The 25,909-nt window shown below is 42.5% G+C and overlaps 1 protein-coding gene and 1 long non-coding RNA gene across 6 annotated transcripts; one reads left to right on the top strand and one right to left on the bottom strand.

Annotated features, from left to right (window-relative positions):
• Positions 1-1,880: 1,880 nt before the first annotated feature.
• Positions 1,881-7,540, bottom strand: LOC124699059. Of its 4 annotated transcripts, XR_007001250.1 has the most exons (7): positions 7,167-7,540; positions 6,935-7,073; positions 5,558-5,828; positions 5,118-5,194; positions 4,190-4,524; positions 2,723-2,905; positions 1,881-2,652 (listed from the first exon to the last, which is right to left on the bottom strand). It is a non-coding gene; the product is annotated as an uncharacterized LOC124699059 (long non-coding RNA). The 4 variants fall into 4 exon arrangements; XR_007001247.1 differs by having other exon boundaries at positions 1,881-2,905; positions 4,196-4,524; XR_007001246.1 differs by having other exon boundaries at positions 1,881-2,905.
• A 9,878-nt stretch (positions 7,541-17,418) lies between these two features.
• Positions 17,419-22,292, top strand: LOC124699037. 2 transcript variants are annotated; one of them, XR_007001239.1, is made up of 6 exons: positions 17,419-18,288; positions 19,239-19,362; positions 20,266-20,385; positions 20,724-20,916; positions 21,053-21,148; positions 21,719-22,292. XR_007001239.1 is itself a non-coding variant. In XM_047231411.1 (5 exons), the coding sequence occupies exons 3-5, from the start codon at positions 20,284-20,286 to the stop codon at positions 21,795-21,797; spliced, it is 606 nt and encodes a 201-aa protein (XP_047087367.1). In that variant the 5' UTR covers positions 17,419-18,288; positions 19,239-19,362; positions 20,266-20,283; the 3' UTR covers positions 21,798-22,292. The 2 variants fall into 2 exon arrangements, 1 of the variants encoding a protein (XP_047087367.1); XM_047231411.1 differs by having other exon boundaries at positions 20,724-21,148.
• Positions 22,293-25,909: the final 3,617 nt, after the last annotated feature.

Raw genomic sequence — 25,909 nt, forward strand, 5'->3', positions numbered from 1 at the left:
AATTTCATGCACAGGTGGTTGTTCCCTGTTGACCTGTTCAAATCCTGGAATTCTAGGATAGGAATCCGGTAAATCACTCCCTGATTTTTCCTAGGATTTTGGAGCAAAAGTGTTCTATGCTATGTTGTTTTACTGACAAAGAAAAGACATCTTGATCCTTGTTTTTATGATGAAACAACCAGATAGAAGCATGGGAGCAATTGCAATTTGCAGCCGTGTGATCTTGGTACCACAAGGCATTAGCAGCTACAACACAGCTGACTCCGCGTACTGGAACCATCGGCCGGTCAAGCCCATTTCAATGTTGCTATTTACACACAGCGAGTACTGGCCACATGATTTCTTTATAGTCAAAACATAACTGAGCTCATTAACCAATTACTACATGTTAATCAACACAAAAGTTGAAATTTTGACAGCTCCTTCCCTCGTTCTTTGGACATTTTGACCACGCAAAAAAAACTTGACAGTGAAAATCTTAGAGCACAGCAATTATGATATCCAAATACACAGTTCAACTCAGACTCGGAAGTTGAATCAAGGACAGAAAGCAAGTTATGAACTATATATTATGACTGTTTATATCATGCATGCACTTGCGTTCACATATAGTAGCATGCAAACGCGAGAGAAGATTGCGGGAGGAGAGCGGTTAGCTCCTACTTAAACGAACAATTAACGCAAATGCGCCTCATGCCGACTGGGTTTTAAAACTGCATGCCTTTTCCAGCATGTTGGTTAACCCGGCCCGTATCTAAAAGAGTAGCAATTGTCATTGTAAACCAGACGAGGGAATGTGACAACGAATCAATTTGCCTTGATTAATCCACCAAACTCCTACTATTAGCCATCATGCACTGGTGGTCGGTCCCCTGTTAAAATCCTAGAATTATAGGATAGGAATCCCGTGTGTCACTCCTTGCCTGTATTTCGGAGGAAATTGTTCTATGCAATATCTTTGTTGCTAGTTCCTTAAGAAAAAGGACAACTATTCAATCCGTGGCTAAGCTCAATAAGTTAGGCCACCTCTCCACCATCGCTGAACCTTTCTCTAGATTTTCTTTGTGACATTGCCAATAAATCTTAATATTTTCGCAAGAACCTTTCTTTCAAGATCGATAAGTTAGGCCACCTCTCCACCATCGCTGAACCTTTCTCTAGATTTTCTTTGTGACATTGCCAATAAATTTTAATATTTTCGCAAGAACCTTTCTTTCAAGATCGATCATGCACGCACAGTTGCCTTCACATAGCATGCACATTATGCAAATATGCCTTATATTGAGTGTGTTTTGAAACTGCATGCTTCTCCGGTGCCGGTTACACCGTATCGGAGGGAGTAGCAATTGCTGCTGTAAACCAAACGAGGAAAATGAGACTACAAATCAATTTGTAATCCCAGCAAACTACTACTATTAAACTCTCATTTCCCTTCCTTAACATTGTCAAACACGCTGACATAGTGACATTGCTTTCTCTGCCAACCAACAACGGAAACATCATGCACTTGTGGTCGTTCCTGTTAAAATCCTAGAATTCTATGATATAAATCCAGTGAATCACTCCTTTCCTGTACTCTGGAGGAAATTGTTCTATGCTACATGACCAATGGCGATTTGCAGCCATGATCTCAGTGCCACAAGGCGTCAACAGCTAGAACACATCCGACTCCACGTACTTGAGTATTTACACACAGTGAGTGCCAGGGGATTTTTCTTTATATTCAAGACATGGCTAAGCTCACTAACCAATTATTACACGTTTAATCAAAAAAGTTGAAATTTTGACAGAACCTTTCCATATTATATGGAAATTTTGATCATCAAAAATATTTGTCATTAAATTTGCATAGAGCACAGCCCATGTGACATCCAAACACACAATTCAACTCGGTCTCTCAAGTTGAATTAAGGACAGAATGATGTATTAACTATATATTTTGATTGTATATTACAACTTCTGATCATTCCAACTTTATAGCCACTGAATACTGCAAGAATTCATTCAAACAATATCACACATGCAAAAGCCAGCGCAGGAGCACTGCGAGAGCATGCTGGGTGACAACGGTAGGACAGGCCGCATCGTCCTCCGTCCTCCTCAACGCCGATACATCAGGAAATGCACCAGACCCAAGTGGCGGAACCTGCAGGTCACAGGGGAAAGATATTATTACTGAAATGTTTAGTTGGTACTGAAACTCAACCAAACACAAGAGTTGAAGAAGACGGACACCGCTCCTAGGAATAACCAAACTGCACAATTGGATAACCATATGTTAATTCCTGATAAAAGTAAACAAGTAACAAAAGACTATATAGATCAAACTGGGAGCATTCTTCCTTCAGTTCAATTCCAATCTATACTGCTAGACCATCAAAATGAAGCATAAAAAATCTATACTCCCAGACCATCAAAGGGAAGCATAAAAACAAAGTGAGAACGTCATAGCCAATTTTGTTCTTATGCTATTTGCTTAACCAGAACTAGAACAGTGTAAAACAACTGAGCTATACTCCCAAAACAGGACCTGATCAAAAACCACACAATACTAAACACGAGGATTGAGAGGAGAACTATAGAACAGCAAGCTCAGGCTACAACACAAAATCATCAGGTCCATTAGCTTTCCAAGCATAGACGCATCATGACCTGAAACAACGAGGCATATATATTATATTCCTAGCAACAGAATTTAGATGGCAAGATAGCCATCACATACATAATTCCAAGCCTTTGAAGCCTCGCAGCGGGTCAGCACATCCGAATATAGCCATGGTGAGTACAAGGGAGCCGAAGATCAAAAGGGTGAACCAGGAGGTCACCAAGGTTTTAACCAAGGCTGGGTCACTACGTCCTCGAGGCCAAGCTGAAGCACCTCCACCAGCACCAAACCAAGCGGAACCTGCATATAATAGAAAACGAAATCATTAAAATGTTCATTACCAGTACTATTTGATTGGGCACAAAACGAACTAAGCAACTAAGCACGAGACCAAGAGGCAACACATTTAGTAGCCAATATATAGCATCCAACCATCAACAACTAAGCGAACATTGGCCCGTCAAAACTAAAAAGAAAGCTCCAGACTACAAAAAGGGAACCCACTAAAATATGCTATGCCAAGATGCTAAACATTCGAATTTGGACAAACAGCCCAGCCACAAGGCAATGATGTCATTTCCTGCCGATCATCATGTGAAATCAATCCAGCCAACAAAGCCACTTGGCATACCAAAATAAAGCCATTAGCAGCTAAAACATGATATCCAACCAGCCTATCAATGCTACTGTGTAAGATGAACATGCTCATCAAAGATGTTCTTTTGTTTCTGTACATCAGCTAAATATGATATTCACAGCCAAGTTTTGGAATAAATTGAACAATCCTTAAACATAATATGGAGTTAACAAGTGACTAAGCAAAAGTATCCCTTGAGAAAGACAATCCTCAAGACAAACATAAGAAGAAAGCCTAAAGTTACAGGAAACCGCAAAATGATACATGTACCGTCGCCATATAACGCACATAGAACCACGGATGGTGAATTTCGCTATTTGGCTCCGGCTATAGTTTGGTTCAATCCATAATTTTTCTCGCCATTTTTTCTCACAAATTGCTTCTCTACTTCAAATTTAAGTATGAATGATTCCTTATACAGACCATTCTACAAATAGAAGAACTAAGGAATCTAAACATTTTACTGCCCCGTGCACATCTCCATCGATGAACTGCCAGGGATAGTTGGCCACACTTCAGTCATCATATACCAATCATAAATACCACAGGGCTCGCATCCAAAAATCTAAAGTGTGAGCAATTAAATCCACACAAACCGTTGTTAACAAATGGTAAAGAATCTCTTCATCTACACTCTTATTACAGTCTTCAAACATAGCAGAAAACAATGGGCTAGAAAATAGAAGTCATTGAAAATAATGCCAGCACAGTATAAAGCAGTAATTTGACTACTCATAAGACCCTATTCCTACTATGACTACAGAAGGTGAAAATTGCACGAAAAATAAGAATATCTAGAATGATTTGGGAAGACGGACTGTATCCCCCTTAGAACTGGAAAGCACTTAACAACATGTCATAGTACAGTAACTACTTACTGTCCCTCACAAACTAAAAAATACAAGAATATATAAGGGTTCAGGTGTAAACATCTGAAAAGAATTCACCTGCACCTGCTTCTACGCTCTACGGCAGTGGCTTTAGAGCATGGGCGGCCGCATCATCTATCTCTCGGTAACCGGTAGCAGGCAACTATGAAGCAAGAAGAGGGAGCCGAGAAGAAGGGAACCGCTCGGCCCTCGTTGTAATGTAAGTTGTAACTATTCCAGTCCAGGTTTTCGCGAGGCAAGGAATTTTTTTACCAATGGTATCAGTATCTAGTGTAGCATGACATGTATGTGGCTTGGTGGAGTGTGAGTAGAACACAGGGTATGCAAGTGAACAATAAGATGAGGAACTCCTCGTTGTTTTGGCCAAGTCGAGCAACCAATATGCTTTGAACCTGAAAATATACAGGTTTCAGCATTGGCTATACATAAGCAGCAAGCAAATAAAAAGGTTTCCTATAAACAAGTAGTAATCTGTAGTTAATTGAGCACACATAATTTACTGTAGATAGTGAAAAATATCATGAGTTTATTACAAATAGAGCTTATTTTATTAGCTGTAACCTCCTAATCAATTACACATCCTGTACAAAGAAACATTATGCATCCTGGAAGATACTATAAAACACATGTTAATGGGCAGATAAAATAACTATATGTACACCTTTTTCTAGACTTTGTGTACACCAATTGGAGTCAATAACAACAAGAGGAACTATTATTATCACAAGTGGTACATAAAGTAAAATTAAAGAGACAAGCATTCACGAAGTAAATTGGGATAAAAATCATAGCAAATCCAAGAGCAACTTCATTGTCTCAACCTCCAATGACCACTGATATAAACAATTTAGAAACAATCCAACAACTTCCACAGCGGGAATAATAATTAGACACATACTTGTCGCACTATTAGCAATATTTCCATTCAAAAAAATAATAGCAGTGTAAAAAGGAAATCCTTGGAGCAAATGCACAGAATAATTACTTCGGATTTCCAAATTCAGAAATAGCACCATGTGTTTTCTTGAGCTCCTCAATGTATCGTCCAAGCTCCAGTATCAACTGCAAAAGTGCAACAGAAAGTCAGAATAACAAGGATATTCAAAAAATTAAGAAACTCTGAACCTGTAGCAGTCAGAATAATAACATAAAGTCAGAATAACAACAGGTATGTATGAAGCAGGCTGAGCTTGTGGGTTCAGAATTTGAATATTCGAGAAACTCTAACAAATTAGCCGATACCTAAATAAAAAAAACTAAACCATTGAACACCTATGAAATGATTAGAATCTAAAACATGCAGACCAATGTTGTATTGACTGACACAACTTACTACCCACAAATACATATGATTTTCTTTACTGGTTACACATTAAACAGGAGAAAAGATACAATTTTTAGAAACAACAGATGGAGGAGAGAGACCTCATCAGGCATCAGAAGCAGCTCGAAGTGGTGGACCTTAGCAGCAACTCAGGGACGTAGTCTCTAGCAGGAGCAGGTGGTCAAAACTGTGGCCGAAGGAGAAGCTCGAGGGCGTGGTTGCCGGCATTAGCTCGTTCTATGTGCCTCCCATATGCCAGGTCGAGCTCCTCCCATTAGCACCGACAGTTTGCCATGTAGCAGCGCTTCGATCTGTGGTCGTGAAGGGTTCATGGCATGGTTCGTACCTATTTTAGTGCCTCCCAGAAACAACCTGCCAAAATGCTGGGTGTGTATCAAACTCTTGCTTCCATAAAGTTTTGTGTGCTCACAAAATCAAACGAGGCCACACCATTACATAAATTTTTGACTTCAAACAACAATTTATATCATGTGAGGCTGAGACAACAAAGTTGATACAAAAGCAAATAATAATGCATACAACGAATAGGAGGCACTCACAGTAGCAGTCGAGGTTCATGCATATATATGATACCAAGATGAATAAATTCATAAACAACCTTAGTGGCTGGCTTTCCGCCACTAGGGCTGTACGCACACTCTATTTCTAACTAAAAAGTGCAAATAAGCAAAATCAATTACTTGATATGGCATAGTTTAAATCGAATGGAAAGGTGCGAGCACGATTAATCCAAGACATTCTTATTGCTGCTAACAAATCTATCGTAGTTCTTTGGTTGCTATTTTATCATATTTTCTCAATTGGAATGAAATAGCAATCAACAGAAGAAAAAAAATGATCTCAAATCTTGAACCAGAAGATTCATATAAACATTTAGTATTCAGTAAATTATTAATCTGAAATCTGCAATGAAGAGGAGAGGCGCAGCAACAACCTGTTGAACTGATGCATCTTGAGCAGCTCGGAATAACTAGTTGTGCACATCATGGGTTAATGTTTATAGCAAACCTAGACTGAAACGAATCTGGATCTACATCTAGCTCACATGGTTGCTAGCCAGTAACAGCAACGTATCTACCTACCTAGCAGCAATGCATATACGTATCTATTATGTTGTACAATCACCGGCCAGCGGTATCATCCGAAGCAAACAGCACGTATCTATAATTTAACTGAAACCACACTCCACCAAACAGCCATCATAATCAAGTAGTATGTCTAGTAAGTACGGTGCCTGGCAGTCCTATTCAGGCCACGCACGTTAGGAGACGAACCACTAGATATACTGCTGCAAGATACAAACTGAAACAACAAATCCAAACAACAACGACGACTAGCCATTATCATCGAGGCACAGACCAACCAACCAACCATACATAGCCGACGCAGCGGTAATTTAGGAACAGAGAAAAAGGCGGCAGCGGACAGGACTTCACCTTCCTAACAGCAAGCCGTACCTGTATCCGCTCCTGCCGTCGTCCGAGCGGTAGAGCAAGCTGTCGCCGCTCCCAAACCGCCGCCGCCTCCTCCAGTAGCACCACCATCAATCCATCCATCCCAAGCTTTTCTTGGGTTTTCACCCCATACATGCATACACTTAGAGAGAAACAAAAATGCAACACTCCATTAGCACGATAGGAAGGGGCGTGAGGTGAAGGGATCACTAGGATGGGCCACCGTGGCGCTCACCTCAGCGGCTTGTGGAGGCGGCCGGCAGTGGTCCGGTCAGTAGCAGGTCCGGTGATGAACGTCTTCCCGGAGCGCGGCGCCGAGGGTCGGAATCTGCGCGGTGAAGGACCTCCAGCGGACGCCGAAGATTCCCGGAGCGCGGTGCCGAGGGTCAGAATCTGCGCGGTGAAGAACCTCCAGCGGACGCCGAAGATGGAGTTGGCCTCCGGGCGACAGGACGTGAGGGTGGAGGTCGCCGGTTCTTGACGGCGCGGAGGTGGGTCGCATCCGCCGGCGAGGGTCGAGGACAAGGGACCCGAAGATCAAAGGTGTGAACTAGGAGCTCACCATAAAGGTTTTAACCCGGGCCACAATGTCCTCGAGGCAGAGTTGAAGCCCCTCCACCTACACCAAACCAAGCGGAACCTGCATATAACAAAAACGACATCATTAAGATGTTCATTGCCAATACTAACCGATTGGGCACAGAACGAACTAAGAAACTAAGCACGAGACCAAAAGGCAACACATTTAGTAGCCAATAGCATCCAACCATCAACAACTAAGCAACCATTGGCGCATTTGAACTAAAAAAAGCACCAGACTACAAAAAGGCAGGTATGAACACTTCTAAGATATAGAACTAAAAGAAAAACCTCATGTTCTTCGAACCATATTACTTCACTTTCACTTCAACTCCCACTTGATATAAATTACATTGAAAATACACGAAAACCAAAACATTTAGAGAGGATTTTGTTACTATTTGCCACTGGATTAATTAGAAAACTCGAGGCCAAATACATGTCAAGAAAGGAGCACGGTTGATTAAAGAATGGATGAATCACATAACGTGAAGTGTCAAGAATCTGTACTAACAAAAAATACATGACGTTTTGCAATACTTTGGACAAAGAGAATGGACTAGAAAGAAGTCACAGTGTACGCATCTTACTGAATCAATGAAAAAGCAGAGGAGTTAATTGCTGTCTGCTAGGTTGCTAGCTAGTAACAGCAACGTATCTACATACCTAGCAGCAATGCATACGTATCTATTATGTTGTACAATCACCGGCCAGCGGTATCATCCGAAGCAAACAACACCTATACATAATTGAAACCACATTCCACCAAATAGCCATCATAATCAAGTAGTATGTCTAGTAAGTACCGCGCCTGGCAATTATATTCAGGCCACGCACGTTAGGAGAGGAACCACTAGATATATGGCTGCAAGATACAAACCGAAACAACAAATCCGAACAATGACTATCCATTATCATCGAGCCACAGACCAACCAACCAACATAGATAGCCGACGCAGCAGTAATTTAGGACAGATAAAAAGGCGGCAGCGGACAGGGTTTGACCTTCCTAACAGCAAGCCATACCTGTATCCGTTCCAGCCGTCGTCGTCCGAGCAGTAGAGCAAGCTGTCGCCGCTCCCAAACCCTCCGCCGCCTCTTCCAGCAGCACCACCATCAATCCATCCATCCCAAGCTTTTCTAGGGTTTTCACCCCACACATGCATACACTTAACGCAGCATTCCATTAGCACGAGAGGAAATGCGGTGAGGTGAAGGGATCACTAGGATGGTCCACCGTGGTGCTCACCTCACCGGCTTGTGGAGGCTGCCGGCAGGGCTCCGGTCAGTAGCCGGTCTTCGGGGGAGGATAGCAGCGCGATGGCTGGGCGAATTGAAGCGGCCTTTTTCCTTCTCCGGATGGGAGCTCGCCGATGGAGGCGTGCCCAGGGGATGTACGTCTTCCCGGAGCGCGCGACGCCGAGGGTCGGAATCCGCACGGTGAAGGATCGGTAGAGGACAGCGGAGATGGAGTTGACCTCCGGGCGACAGGACGCGATGGTGGAGGTCGCCGGTTCTTGACGGCGCGGAGGTGGGTCGCATGCGCCGGTGAGGGTCGAGGAGAAGAGATCACGTCGGTAGTGGGGGATGCGGCCGCCCTTGTGGGATCTGGATGGAGAGGATGGGGTGCTGGGGGGAGGAGGAGCTGGAGGTGCGGTGGCCGGCGAGGTGCCGGGGCGGCGGCGATCGAGGGAGAGAGGAATGGGGATTCGAGGGAGAGAGGCAAGGCGTTAAGTGAGGGCGTGATTTCCTTTTCTCTTTTTTTTTTCTCTTTGGCTGGATGCGTTGCGTGAGTTTAGCCGGAATTGAGGAGTCACCCCACGCGACCTGCTCTTTCCCAAGGCTGCCCATTTATTTTCCTCCCAAAATGATACATCATAGTAATTAACTTGCCTTGTTATGCATGATTTTGGATTAGTATGCCTCCAAAAATTATTAGGTATTACTAGTACAAACAATCCAAAAGGTATTGCTTGTATGTTCAGCTTGCTTCATCTTTGGTACATTCGCGCGCGCGCTCTCTCTCTCACCAACCCATCCAAGCCGACGACTAACCTATCGGTGTTCGGAAGTGGAGAGGGATAAGCGCGCCGAGGTCTAATGGGTGTCTTGTCGCCCTCGTTGGTGTAGTACGTATGGCTCACCGACACCAGCATTCAAGTCACGCCTCGTCTTCATCAATATGATGGCATGCATGCCCGACGTTGGACCGTCCTGCATGCTACCTCGTCATTCATCGAGCTCGCTCCGTGTCGAAAACACGAACCAGCGGAAGTCCATCGAACAGCCATCGCCCGCGTCGGCTCGCACCCTCGAGGTCCGCTACCTCGACAGCTAATGAGGGCAACTATGCGGTGGTGTCGACGTCCTGCTTGTCACCTCGACGACAAGTGTGACATCGCCGTTGGAGGACGCCACCAAAGTTGTCACCATCTCGACGGCTAGTCAGCCATAGTATATATGATAAAATCGTGAGAAGTAGTTGGCCTCCTACCAACCCAATTATTAACTATTGTAGTATGTTGGCCTCTTTGTTGGTGGGTAGGTGTGGTGTAGAGATGAAAATCAAAGAGCAAAGTCACATGAAATCACCTCTTTTCGGGAAAACCTAGGGGTGGACGTCGTGGGACCCACCGGGCATTGACCATATATGTGGGTATATATGTTTAATTTGGTGTAAAGATGAAAATCAAAGACACACGTTTAAATGACCTTTGCTTCACAAAAATAGATATCTTGCACCCACTTTGAGGTCGTCAACATAGTTCTTCTAATAACTTGGGTTTTTATGAGGTTCCTATGACCTTTCTAACATAGACAAAGAGTAAAATAACATGGAATCACCGGCCACTTCGATGAAAATCTAGAGATAGACGACATGGGGCCCATGTAACACGGTTTAAACAGTTCCCTTTCGCATGGGGTCCTAATAAGGGGTGTATAATGTTCTTTAAAAAGTACAAGCCAACACACAACCTTTAAGCACGGCACATCTATCTTGTAGGAAATTTCTGATCTTATTGTGAAAAAGTCCCACTTCGAAGGAAAGTCATCTTCATGTTTTTATGCCATTTTTTGGGGGCTACATGTAACTGCTTTGTTGATCCCTTGTTTTTTTTACTTTATGCATGAAATGACTACCCCTATCAATTCATGTGCTTTGTTGATCCCTTGTTTTTTTACTTTATGCATGAAATGACTACCCCTATCAATTCATGTGCTCGTTCGTCGTCGACACGCTAGTATTTCTTTAAAATATTGACTTGGCATATTTCTAAATTGGTATTGTTCTTATGTTGCACTATATGCCTAATAAAGATGAAAGTCACATAGAATCACCGCGTTGGGTGAAAAGTTAGGGTTTTGTGTTTTGAGGCCCGTAGAAGAGGGGCGCACATGAAATTGTGCCAAAAACCATCAGAAACCCAAAATGAGTTTTCAAAATTTTATAAAGTAAAGTTTATGAAAAGAACTATACATGAACTAATGATCACACATATATTCGATGTGCTTGAGAAACCCACACAATAAAGGATACTTGTGCCTGATAAACATATGAATTTACAAAAAAATTACAAGTGAAAGAAACACTATATGGATTTTCTATATAAAATACATGCAAAAAATATTATTTTGAAAAATACGAAAGTGAGCTACATAATCCTTTATGACATCACATGATTTTTTTACATTATATATCACTATCACATAGAACATTCACCTACTTGTAGATTTTAAAATTTGGGTATTCAGTTGGGTATTCATCTTAATACAACTAAATTGAAGTAGGCCCGCCCCTATGTGGTAATAACTTGGGTATATAAGCTGGTTTTAAATAGGAAAATACAACAATTACTTTGGCATGTAGACCTAGACCCTAACTATAGATCAGTATCCTAGCCCCTACATCTTAGCCGTAATTCTGACCTAAACCCTAAGCCTACACCCTAAGCCCTAGATTAGACACTAAATCTACAGTACATAGTAAAAGAAAAAAAGAAAAATATCTCGCAACAAGTGACTGTAGGCACGATATTATGAAAAAGTCTTTTGATGTTTTTCCCACCCGTTTTCGGGGGCTAGAGGGATTTTTTTGGATTAACTTGTTTTCATTTATGCATGAAATGACAACTAGCCAACACCTATCATTTCATGTGCCGTCCCATTATAGTGGCGGCGTGGTAGGAATTCTGGGTGTTTTGGATATTTCTCCATGCATTTCTTTCTCGGCGAGCCATAACTTGTGAATATGATCTCTAGTTGAGGCGGTCCTAGAGGCAATGGGAAACTCCCTTGGAGTTAGGGTTTCTCATACTTCTACTTTTTTTTGGATCTTGTTGCTCCGTCGATCTCTACTTTGTCAAATGTCATGGTCGAGGCTGACAGAGCGTACCCCTCGCGACTAAGCGGGGGATATTTATATAGGGAACATGACAATGCACATGAGCATATATGCATAAGCCATTCATACAAAAGAGGATGTTGAACCCTTCTAAGCCAAGTCAACGATGTAGAGCTCCATATCCATAAACCCTAGATCCCATCCCTAACCCTCGTCGGTTGCATCTATGAGCCCATCAAGTCCATCTTCTCGTCTATTTTGTTTTGTATTGTCTTGTGAACACACTGGCAATAAAGTTTGAGAGAATTCCTTCATGAGCATCATCGTGTCTTTGATCCAAACATTTTTTTTTGCGAAAGCCAAACATGTTGACTCGAGCCCCTTGCCAAACAAATAAACGTGTCTCCTACCCGTGGAGCGGATTTGACTTTGGATCATGAAAATATTCCTTCGTCAAGATGTCTTTAGAAAGTGGCGGGTAAGAGAGGCACAAAATTAACTCAAAAGGCTATGGTACACATAAACATTCACAAAAAACAAGAAATTTGTAAAATGACTATTTCGACTACCATATAGGGCACTTAACACAAGTATATATCCTTCATTGCGTGGGTTTCTCAAGCACATATAATACATGTGTGTTAATTAGTTCATATATAATTATTTTCACATAATTTATTTTATAAAATAAAGAAATATTATAGTTTTAGATACTCATACTAAAAAAATTGGGCCCGCCCCTACTACATGCTAAGGATATGGGGTTTGTGATGATATTTGGACGATTTCATGTGTGTCGCCCCCTCTTCTACGACCCCCCCCCCGGAACACAATCACCCTAGCTTTTCACCCAAAGTGGTGATTATATGTGACTTTGATCTTTATTAGGCATATAATGGAACATAAGAACAACACCAATTCAGAAAACATGCCAAGTCGAGTTTGTTAGGAAAACCAAGCGTGTCGGCATGATGACGAACCGACACATGAATTGATAGGGGCAATTGTTTCATGTATAAAGTAAAGAAATAAGGGATCCTTAAAGTTGTTACATGTAGCCCCGAAAAAGGGGCATGCGAACATGAAAATGACTTTTGGTTCGAAGTGGGACTTTTTCACAATATAAGGCTAGAAACATCATACACCATATTATTATTCGTGAATGATGTGCCACCCTTAAATGTTGTGTATTGACTTTTACTCTTTAAATAACATTATGTATCCTACATTCCCTCGCATGAGTTCATGCGAAACCGTGTTACATGGGCCTCATGTCGTGTATCCCTAGTTTTTCATGGAAGTGGTGATTCCATGTCACTTTACACCTTTTTTATGTTAGAAAGGTCATAGGAGCCTCATAAAACAAAACAAAAAGGGCAAGCTATTAGAAGAGTTGGGTGGGCGATCAGAGGGAGGCGCTATACAAGGTATCTTGGCCTATAAAAATGATAATCTTGCACCCACTTTGAGGCCGCCCACCCAACTCTTCTAATAACTTGGCCTATTTTTTTTTGTCTTGTGAGGTTCCTATGACCTTTCTAACATAAACAAAGAAGAAAGTGACATGGAATCACCACTTCGATGAAAAGCTAGGGGTGTATGACATGAGGCCCATGTAACACGGTTTCACATGAAATCGCGCGAGGAAGGATTAAAAGGCACTTCTTTTGCACGGGGTCTTAATAAGGGTATATGATGTTGTTTAAAAAGTAAAGGCTAATACAAAACTTTGAAGCGTGGCTCATCCATCACGGACAATACTAACTCGTAGGAAGTTTCTTGACTTGTAGTAAAAAAGTCCCACTTCGAAGGAGATGACATTTTCATGTTTTCATGCCTTTTTTGGTCTACATGTAACTGCTTCGCGGATTCCTTGTTTTTTTACTTCATGCATGGAATGACTGTCCCTATCAATTCATGTGTCGGTTCGTCGTCATGTCGACACTCTAGGATTTCCTATAAAACATGACTTGGCATATTTCTGAAATGGTGTTATTCTTATGTTCCATTATATGCCTAATAAAGTTGAAAGTCACATAGAATCACCACTCTGGGTGAAAAGCTAGGGTGTTTCTGTCCCAGAGGTCGTAGAATGGGGGTGGCACCCATGAAATCGTGCCAAAAGCCATCAGAAACCCTAGCTTCTTAACATGTAGTAGGGGCAGCCCAAAATTTTGAGTCCGGGTATTCAAAGAGTACAATCACATGAAATCACCTCCGCTAAAGAAAAAATAGGCCGGGCCTATATGTGGGTATATATGTGTGGTGTAAAGATAAAAATCAAAACACAAGTTTAAAGTGACCTTTGTTTCATAAAAGAAGATATCTTGCACCCACTTGGAGCCTGCCGACCCAACTATTCTAATAACTTGGCCTATATATTTTTTGTCTTGTGAGGTTCCTATGACCTCTCCAACATAAACAAAGAAGAGAGTGACATGGGATCACCACTTCGATGAAAAGTTAGGGGTGTACGACATGACACCCATGTAACACGGTTTCACATGAAATCGCGCGAGGAAGGATAAAAACACTTCTTTTGCACGAGGTCCTAACAAGGGTATATGATGTTGTTTAAAGAGTAAAAATCAATACAAAACTTATTTTTTGGTACTAGGTATACGGTCTAAACTAGGGCTTAGATTGTAGGTTTAGGGTTTAGGTCAGGAATATGGTTAAGATATAGGGGTATAGGATATTGATCTAAGTTAGGGTCTATGTCTCCATGCCAAAGTAATTGGCATATTTTCATATTTACAACAAGCTTGTGTGCCCTAGTTATTACCACACAGGTGAGGGCCTACTTCAGTTCAGTTGTATTTAGATGAATACCCAATTGAATACCCAATTTTTTTTAAAAAAAATACAGGTATGTGGATGTTCTATGTGATAGTGATATATAAGAAGAAAAACTTCCTATGATGTCATAAAGTATTATGTAGCTCACTTTCTTATTTTTCAAAATAATCCTGTCTGCATGTCTTTTGTTATAGAAATCTCATATAGTGTTTCTTTTACTTGTACTTTTGGTAAATTCATATGTTTATCAAGCACAAGTATCCTTCATTGCGTGAATTTCTCATGCACATATAATATATGTGAGATCATTAGTTCAATATAAGTATTTTAATGAACTTTACTTTGTAAAATAAAGAAATATATATTACAATCTTGATACTCATTTTGGGCTTGCCCCTACTACATGCTAATGAGATGGTGTTTCTGATGGTATTTGTCATGATTTCATGTGTGCCGCCCCTCGATCTTCTATGACACCCCAAACACAAACCCTAGCTCTTCACCCAAAGTGGCCATTCTATGTGACTTTCATTTTTATAATGGAACATGAGAACAATACCAATTCATAAATTTGCCAAGTTGAGTTTTCTAGGAAATCCTAGCGTGTCGGCATAACAAACTGGCACATGAATTGACAGGGGGCAATCATTTCATGCATAAAGTAAGAACTAAGTGATTCACAAAACAATTACATGTAGCCCTAAAAACCGGACATGAAAATGACTTTTCCTTCGAGGTGAGACCTTTTCATTATAAGTCTAGAAACTTCCTACAAGAGAGCATTGTTCGTGGAGGATCCATGTGCCATGCTTAAAAGTTGTATATTGACATTTAGTCTTTAAACAACATTATATATCCTTATTAGGATCCCATGCAGAGAAGGGGTGTCTTTTTTACCTTTCTCGCGCGATTTCATACGAAACTTTGTTACATGCATGGGTCCTATGTCGTGTGCTCCTAGCTTTTTCATCGAAGTGGTAATTCCATGCCACTTTACTCATTGTTTATGTTGCAAAGGTTATTGGAACCTCACAAAACAAAACAAAAATATCAAGTTATTAGAAGAGCTGGGTCACATTTTGGGCTCACCCCTATTACGTGGTAATGAGATGGTGTTTCTGATGGTATTTGGCATGATTTCAACTTTGGTGATGTCCTCCAACAGTGATGTCACACTTCTAGTCAAGGTGAGAAGTAGGAAGCCGACACTGTCATGTAGTTGCCCTCATTAGTTGTGAAGGTAGCGGGCCTCGAGGATGCGAGACGACACGTGCAATGGACACTTGATGGAATTCCTCCGGTGCATGGTTTTGACACCAAGTGAGCTCGTTGAATGACGAGGTAGCATGCACGACGGCCCAACGCCGGACATGCATGGCATCGTCTCGATGAAGACGAGGCGTGACTCGGACGGTGGTGTCGATGAGCCGGACGTACTACACCGACGAGTATGACAAGACGACCACTAGCTAGACCTCGGCGCGCTTATCCTCTTGACCGACGAGCATGGTGGTGTCGATGGGACACATGCAAGGCAGCAAATTAACTAAAGAGTGTTGGTAGGTTAGTCTCCGTCTTTGACGACTCGACATGAGAGCACGCGCGCGCAAATGTACATGTACCAAAGATGGTTCATGGTGCGTACACGAAGAAGCACAACCTTTTGGATGGTTTGTACTAGCGTGACACATGCCCACCAAATTTTTGGACGCGTACTAATCGAAAATCATGCATAACAAGGTAAGTTAAGTAATGCCAGTCATCATTTTAGGAGGAAAATAATGGCAGCCTCGGGAAGAAGCGGGTCGCGTGGGACGGGCCGGTGAATAAACACTCCTCCTCGATTCCTCTAGCCAAAATCATGCATCAAAGGACATAATCAACATCCCCACAAATCGCGGAGCTCTTTATTTTGGGAGGAAAATAAATACTAGGCAGGCTCGCGAGGTAAGTTAATTAATGTTTCACATCATTTTGGGAGGAAAATAAAGAGCGGGTCAATAAACAGTCCTCATTTAATTCCTCCACCCAATCAATTCGCCCACTCAACTCTCCCGTATCATCAATCAATCAAAGAAAAAAAAAAGGAAAACTAAAATCATGCATCAATGCACCTCCTCGCGTGAATCATGCATCAAATCATCGTGACACGCCTTTCCCTCGATCGACACCGCCGGCCACCGCACCTCCACAAGCAGAACCGAATCCCTAACCTACGCACGCATTTCTCCTCCCCCACTCCCCGTTCTTTCCTCTCCTGCGATCACAGAGGCGGCGCCATGGTCGCCCACCCACCACGCCGGCGCGGCCGGGCTTGCTCGCCGGAGCGCGCACGCGTGCGTGCATGGACGCGAGCGGCTCCGTCGATCTCGCCTTGCCGGCGTCGCGCGCGTGGCCGCGGCGGCTGCTGAACGCCGGCCAGGACGCGCCGGCAACCAGGACGCGCCGGCGACGATGCGTGCCGCGGAGATCCGTCGCCCACCACGCGCCATCCTTGGGTTCTCTCCGCCGGCATCCAATCACGGAAGATCCGACCACCAGGAAGAGATGGCGGCCAGGGGACTGCGGTGTGCTGCCGCACGCCGGCCACCAGCACCGGGCCCTTCCCCACATCGCCGCCGGTGACCTCGTCCCCGACGAGCTCGCATCCACGGGCCAGCTTGCCCTGCAGGTAAGGACCCCTGTTTCCTCACTTCTGGTCCCTGGTTCGGTGTGCTGTGGATATGCCAAGGCTGAGATTTGTATTCTGAATTTGCGATCGTGTGTGTGCGCTAGCAACTAACAGATCAGTAGAGCACTATAGGTGAAAAGTTCAGATTTTTAGGTGTCTATTTCCGTGTGAGCTGGATAAGGCCCGTACGTTTTAGTTTAGTCTTGCCCTAAACATGGACTCATGGTGTGCAGACTTAGCTTGTCCGAGCTGTCAGGATGCATGTATACACACACATTGCTATTGCTGCCCATTTGCTCTTGATTGCATACTAACAAAATAAATTCGAAATGCTACTTGTTTATATGAATCTGCTGAATCAATACTTGAGATCAATTTCCGCTGATTGTTATTTCATTCCAATTGGGAAAGTGTAGCGCTGTATTAATGGATGAATCTGTTCAGAATTGTTCAACAGAGGTAGTATTCTTTCCCCAGGATTGTAAGTTCTCTTTATCTGTTCACTTTGGGATCTGAATTTACCTGTTATTTGTTTCCATACCTGCAGTGGCCACCATGATATTAGAGTACAGCTGCTGCAATCTGGGGAAGGCAGTAGTGTTACTGCGCTCTAGTCTAGATTATATGTGTAGTGGTTTCTTATTCCTTTTTAGATAAAACCTTACCCAGCATGTTCACAATTGGCAGGTTTTTTGATGGCTGATACAGCTCCCAGGAGTCGCAGCGATGCCCCTCCTGCGGTATGGACACCAAAGACTTTCATCTGCTCATCTCATTGATAACGTGTGTGTTTTTCCATAGTAGCTTAATTGTACTCGTTTCTTTTCTAATATGCCATCTTCTTCTAACTTGTGAGGTGCATAAGAGTATGCCGTGCGACTACTGCAGCACAGGTTGTGGCGGAAAGTTCATCGCGCCGCACCCACGGTGGTGGTGTTATCTCGGTTTTGGCTACAATTCTCTCAGGTGATTCCTTGAGTCGATGTCCAGTGTCTGGCCATTAAGTGATTGAATTAATTATATGTGGAGCTTTTCTGGTACTAGTTTGTCCTACTGGTGATTTTGTTTCGCTGCTTGTTCTTCCCCTTTGCACCATTTGAAAGATGTTTCCTTTGCCAATTCCTATCATTTCGTAGATGACATGTTTTCTGTTTTTGCCAATTCCCAATATGTATATGTGCTGTGCATGGTGCTGGACATGTCCAAGTCAGTAGCTTAATCCAGCTTATTTGTGTTGTGCAGTGCATTTTCCAATATGTGTTGTGCACTGTATTTATGTTGTACATCAACACACGAGTGCCGTTTATTTGAGCAAGCATTGCATTTGTGTTGTACATTAATACACCAGTGTCGTTTAATATAGCGAGAAGCAATGGATAGGATTGGTAATGTGTTAAGCAAGCATCTGACTCACATGATGCATAATACATGTAGAATAATGTCTTTTTAATCAATTCATGCAATTTATGGTTTGGAGGAGTAATGTTTCCTCTCATTCTACCAATTGCAACTTGCAGTAGTTTGGTTTGCTTGATATATTGTTTATGTTGATATATTCAGTTATGGTAGTGTTTATGTGATTTTGATGTGCATTTTTCTGTTAACAAGAAGAGAAGAGATTCTTATCTTTTAGATTCTCCGGTGCATCCATTTTACAGCTGAAATTCTCTTTTTTGCGGAACTAAGATTCAATGACAGCAGCCATTAAATTACTTGTAGTCTGCCACTAGTAATAAATTGCTAATGTTGCCAGTTCAAACTTAGTGGTGTTGCTCAATGAAGCAAAAGCTAGTTTTTGTGGTTTGTGTGATTTAGAGCTGATCTTGTTTAGTTCTTTTGACCTCTGTGCTAATTATTGTTATAAGATATATAAGAACAGGGTGTGTTGTACTAACCCTGAATTGTTTTTCTTCAAGGGCAAGGAGGCAGACTAAATGATAGACAAGATGGAACCAGTAGGTGTAGTAGCTGGACTACCTAGGGACAAATGAGACGTGTTTCAGTTCTTCTTCTTTGCTTGGAAGCATCAGCTGCGAAATGGTAAGCTTCCTCTAGCTTCTGAAAGACGATTTGAAAGTCTGAGACATGTTTAATGTCCATGAAATTCTTTGTTTGGTGCAGCTACCATCTTAACCATGGAATGCGTGTAGAATTTGGTGTCAAGTACATCCGTGTTTTTGCTTGTTAGTAATGTCAGTCCGTATAGAATCTTGACATGTTATTGTTTCAAAAGAAAGCCGTCTTAAAGTTTTGGTCTGAACAAGTCTTTTCTCGCTTTGTTTCTCTTTGGGACGTTTTTGTTTGTTCCCAATGTGGTGAATAATCAACTCGTTCTAGTTGTTGAAGCTGTGTGAGACCAATCTCAAAACGAGCAACATTTTTGAATCACTATGCTAGTTTTACTGGCTGTATACATTGCGTCATGGTCCTTCTTATTCACATGTAGCAATATGGTAGTGCACATAGTACTCTTTTCCAGCATGATATTTCTGGCTATTTTGCAAACTTGCATCTCTGTGCCACAAGGTGTCAGTAGCTACCCACGTGCCGATTCATTCTAGCAGAATCTGATGCTCATTTGGTGTTTTTTTTAAAATATCAACTGCACTTTTATCTTGAATAGCCATCATACATGTTATACATCCTTTGCATGCTATTGTTTGTGTTGTACATTTTGAATTAGCTCTAGTGAAGCCCTAATCGAGCTAAGCAGAGTGGCAGATTCCACTTGTGTAGGTACTACTTTTGATATTGCTATTGTGGCATGTTCATTTGGTTTTCCGTTGTTGTTTATGAACTGCAATCAGTCTTGAGACTGCAATTAGATCGAATCCAGAACATTTTGATACAATCCCTCAGATTATCTGTCCATGTTTATCTGTCTGCATCTTGTTTCTGTCTATGTATGTGTGCTGTACTAACCATGAATTGTTTTTCTTCAAGGGCAAGGAGGAGGACTAAATGACATACAAGATGGAGCCAGTACTTAATCCGGAGTACCCAGAGACAACTGAGACATGTACCACTTCTTCTTCGTTGCTTATAAGCATCAGCTGCAGAATGGTAAGCTTCCTGTAGCTTCTTAAAGACAATTTGAACCTCTGAGACATTTTTAATCTGCCCGAAATTGTTTGTTTGGTGCAGCTCCTGTCTTAACCTTGGAACTTGTTCAGAATATGGTCTTAAGTAGATCCTTGTTTTTGGTTGTTAGTAATGTCAGTCTGTATAGTATCTTGATATGTTATTGTTTCAAAAAGGAAAAATCCATCTTAAAGTTTTGGTCTGTACGAGTCTTTTCTTGCTTTTGTTTCTCTTTGAGCCGTTTTGTTCATTCCCAAATGTGGTGAATATAGTTTTGCTTTATATATTCTTTGTGGATTCATTCCTTTGATTGTTTGTAGCTGCTGCGGCTGATGGAGGACGGATGGCTAGCAGCTTGGCATGGTCTTGGTCACCGGCACCAGTACAATATCCTGCTGCTCCAGGAACCCACCAGCAAAGGACGGACGGCAAGCGTCGCTGGTAAGCAAGGACGAGGTGGTGCTCCTCGAACCCACCAGCAGAGGACGGACGAGCTGGCTGGTCTGCAGCATGGTGCACCCTCTTGTTTACACAATTTACTAGTGCTTATTTTTCTTGTGGTTGTGGCAAAGCTAATCAAGCTGAGGAGCGTAATTGTGATTCTTTCTCTTGTTTTGTGTAAATGCTGCTGCTGCTGCTGCTGTACTAGCCACTGCCGGCCCTTGGCTTCGACTACCTGGCCTTCCGTCTTGGCCCACGACGCAACCGCGGTGGTGATGCTCTGCCTGGGCTACAAGCTATTCAGGTGAGGTCCTTGATGCCATGTGTAAATAGATAGGGATAAACAAGTTTTGCGACCCAATGCATATTATTGTTTGAAGTATGTCTAAACTGTTGATGTTTTCTTTCTCTATATCCTGAATGATTTGAAAATTGTTGGCTTGATGAATTAGTATCAAAGCTTGATCATCACATGCAAACGCATTTTACTTTGGATGGTTGCTGATTAGAAGTTGAAGAAACTCTCTTGTTATTATCATTTGGTAGCACATGTCCCTTGGAGTTGCTTGGAATGCGTTTGGAGTAGGTTGTAGCATTTTGGAAGGAAACCAATATTTTTTGTGTGTAAGTAAGGCTGCTAATGTGTGTTGTGATACATGTTAAGTGGTTAGCTTGGATATTAATTCCATGTTCTTGACTGAATGGTCATGCATGTAAAGAAAGAGAGAAAGGATGGTCATGTTGTTGTTGCCATTTTATTTATTTATTTGATATGATTGTGTAAGAAACAATGTGTGTAGCTCATCTCGATGGAACACCCTCCAGCCGTTATCTCATTTTGTTGATGCCTTCTGATTTGTTGTCGTGCATGCAGGCGGTGGCGAATGGACAAACGAGATGCTGACGGAGCTTTGTTCTTGGACGTGTGGTGGTACATAGCCGGTTGGGACTGACACGACGCCGGAGGATCGGTGGTGCATGGATCGGTCGACGAACAGCGTTGGGTGCTGAGAGAGAAGGAATGGAGAGTTGTGCATGTGGCTGCCCTGAAGCAGCGGCGGTAGCAACAACAATGAGGGAGAAACAGAGGTCGCCTCGAGGAAGGGAGATAGAGTAGCTTTGTCCGGCTGGGCAAGGGAGTTTCTGGCCGATTTCCACTACTAGCATTCTGTTTCAGGCTCAAGTGCAAGGTTTTGTACCAATGTTGCCGTGTACTGTAGTTTTGCTGATGGTCAGGCCGTATCATGAGTTGAATTCTTTATCGGTATTTAAATGCTTCAGAGGATGTTACCTGATGTGAATGTACATGAGCATGCACTTGAGAATTGGATCAGAGTGTTGGAGCTGCTAGTTGTTTTGTATGTTTCTAGCTTCATTGTAAACAAATAGGAAAAAGAATTTTGTTTATGTGTTGCCAGACAGATAGGAAGTAAGAACCTCTGAGATAACGAACACCACATTATCGGTGATAAATGCAATATTTGCAGTATTAGGTATCCGTGATGTAAATGACTGGAAAACAGGGAAATGGATCCTCTATATAGATTTTTGCTATAAGAAATAACTTGGTTTTCTAGCCAGCTTTGCTAGTCGTGTGCACCTGGGAGAGAAAGCAACATTCTATCCAAATTCTGCTCCAAATCAAACTTGTGAGCAACTTAGCTAGCCAAATCTCAATCCGTGAAATCGCAGTGTTGACGGAAAGAGGGGGATAGATGGCCGGTCATGTCGATACTACAAGAAAATCTGGGAGAAAATAAGGGAAACCAATTTGGCATAATCTCCTCCGTGAGGGGACTAGCTAGAATTTGGCATAATCTCATTTCGGCCTGGATGGTGGAGCGGAAAGCAGAGATACCTGTGATTTATTGCTTGACTTCACTGACTACTAGGATTCCGCAACATCATATAATTAGTTAACCTGTGGAGATGGAAAACCAAGATTACAGGCTACTAGGATTTCTCCTCCATCTCGTGGTAATTATTACTACTATCTAGTACTCCTTCTGTCTCAGATTAACAGGCACGCACGCAGTTTAAGATAAAGTTTGACCATAGATTTGGTCAACAAAATATAAATTTTATGTCTACAAAATCTATATCATTAGATTCGTATGCAAAAAAGCTTTCCAATGATATAATTTTTGTGATATATATTTTATATATTATTGATTAAAATAATGGTCAAAGCAATTTCTTAAACTACATGCGCGCCTGTACATAGAAGCAGCCATCAGCGATCTGTGGTGGCGCTACCCATCCCTTTCGTCCATAGAAGCAGGGACTAGGAGATGAGAAGCGTTGGATTGAAACGCCCTAGAATTCTCTCTTAGAAACTCAAACCCCTTTCCCTCCCAAAAAAAGTCTATAAATACAGGAAGCAGACTTTTGGCTCTCGGGTGCAACGCACCTCCATAGACCAAAAAAATTATAGTAATTTAAAAAAGTTAAAAAAAATGAATCTTCCTGGAAACCAAGGACTCCCATGGTCTCCAGGGCAAAAAAAAAGACAAAATTATGACGAATATAAAGTGAATAGTATCTGGTCATGGGGCGTTGCGAGTTTGTTTTCTTTACCCAGGATACAATAAAAATAATTTCCTAAGGAAATATTTTGTTTCAAGTACAATACCTTATCATCTTTGATTTAGAAAAAAGTTTGAAAAAGTTTTTTTATTTTTTATTTTTCAAGTATAGGGGTGCAACGAGAGCCGGTCTATATTTCGATATAAATACAGGGCTATTGCAGCAGCCACGGGTGGAATTGCGTGCATGAATTGTAACGAAGTCGTATTTGCATTAAATGTTCTGCTTAATAGCTAATCGCTCTCCTCCTGCAGCCTTGTACCACATAGTGTGCATGCTATGTGAAGGCAAGTACGCGTGGGGAATCGATCTTAAGATAAACATCCTACGAAAATATTATGATTTATTGGCTATTATGTCGCAAAGAAAATATGGAGAAAGATTCAACGTAAGATTCGTTGGACTCCCATAATTATAGGCATCAATCAACGACAGAAATAAATAGCAATACTCTCCCAATCAGCGATAATCACCCCCAGGGAATAGATATGCGGTGATTGGCTACTTAATTCTCTTCCCTTTGCCCACCTCAACTTTCCATGTCCCTGAAATAAACAAGGATCCGACAACTCTCGTACCCTTCCATTCTCATTCCCTAGTATTAATAACCTTTAACTGAACACGGAGTAGGATTTTCCGTGGGCTGCGCCGTGAAAAATTGTAGCCACCACATTTATTTTTGGGGCCGCGGAAACACTGCCTTTAATCCCATTCATTAACCCCGCACATCATGTATCTGCGCCATCCACCCTTTCCATCTAACGAAAAGATTATAGAGATCCTAACAGGCAGTGAATGTATTGGGAGAGGAGAAGCGTCCGATCGAAGCACACTTAAAAATTCGAACAACTTTTATTTGCTAACGAATTTTCTGCTGATCCTGTGTATACATCTAGAGAGAATAAATTATTGGCGTTGGAAGCAACATCTATATTTGGCAGTAATTAAGTTTCCTACTTGAGCTAGAGTACCTCTAGCTAGTTCGCTTGATTCCAACAGGAGGCTGGGCAGTCGTATGTGCGTGGCCCAAAAGCATCAGACAAAATGCATGTAGAGAAATACTACTCACTCTGTTCGTATGAATAGGTTGTAAAATTTTCGGCCCGCTTGTTAAGGATTCGTTGTAGGGGAAATAGCTTCCAATCTTGCTCCTAACTAATACTACTAGTAGTATCTTTTTCTCATTAAATCCTTCTTTGATTTACTAGGCAATGCCTCCTCGTTTCTCGCCGTGCAATCAGTCACCGTTTGTTTAGGAATCTTATTGGAATAGTATAGGAGTAATTTTGTGCGGGGAAGACCAATAATAACGCCACATGCGGTAACTACTCCCGACTATTAAGGTCCCTTCCTCAGATCCTAAAAAATAGGTCCATCATAACTACACACTAGGAAAACCGAGCGGCCTGCAATTACTCGTGCTGATTACGATCCGGGACGTAATAAAATGGGACATGAGTGATTTACGGCCGGGAGTTTGATCGTTCAGCAGCCACGTCACCAATCCTTGCATCTAGGCCGCACATTTACAATCAGCTTCATCCTAGAGTTATACAACCAGCTGCGGCGTGGGTGTAGTATTGGTTGAAAAAATAGCCGAAATTTCATCCTCTTCCCGCTCTATTTTCTCGCTCCCTCCAAATTTGAAATCAGGCCTTCCTCTCTATAAGTACCAGCCCTCATATGCATACCGCGTGTCGGTGCGCGTGACTTTTGTGACTTAGACTTTGACTCTTGCTCGGAGAGGAGAGGAGAGGAGAAGGGGGCGCCATGCTTCACCGTTGTCGACCACGCCGCCCATGGCGGTGAAGAAGGCTGCATCCGGAAGGCTGCTGGAGCCGTTGTCCTAGAGCCAGCTCTTGTCAACATATTGATCCATCCATGGAGCGAGCAAGTAAGGTAACCATGCGTGCTTGTTGTGTATATAGGATTTGTTCTGGTTCCGTCGATCTGCATCTTAATTGTGGGGATGATTTTACCGAGCTAGCCTAGTTCTTGTTTTCCCCATCTTTTTTGGACGCTCCTCTCGATCTGTGATCTCCTTGTTGCGCGCCGGCGGCCGGGTGATGGATGGCCTGCTAGCTAGCTGGGAGCAGTTTGGTTCTAAGAGATGTGAGAAAAAAAAAAAAAGAGGATTAGGTGCGTGCGTGCGTACGTGCGCGTGCGAATGGATGGATCGATCCGGCCGCGCGCGCGCGTATGGAATGGACTGGGACTGGGTCTGCTTCCCTAAACCCTAAACCCTAAACCCTAAACCCTAAACCCTAAACCCTAAACGTACGCAGCGGCGGCGGCGGTGTACGAGCGAGGGACGGAGACCACGTCTTTGTGCCGCATGCGTGGGTGGCCGCCCAGAAGCAAAGCCGCAGGTGGTCCACGCGCGGAGACGGCGTCAAGTCAAGGCCGGGTGCGACCCCTTTGCACCGCAAGTACCTGGCCGGCCGGCCGCTTCGGTGGCGCCAGTTTGCAATACGTGAAT

This window comes from Lolium rigidum, chromosome 1 (genome assembly GCF_022539505.1).
Source record: "Lolium rigidum isolate FL_2022 chromosome 1, APGP_CSIRO_Lrig_0.1, whole genome shotgun sequence".
NCBI lineage: Eukaryota > Viridiplantae > Streptophyta > Magnoliopsida > Poales > Poaceae > Lolium > Lolium rigidum.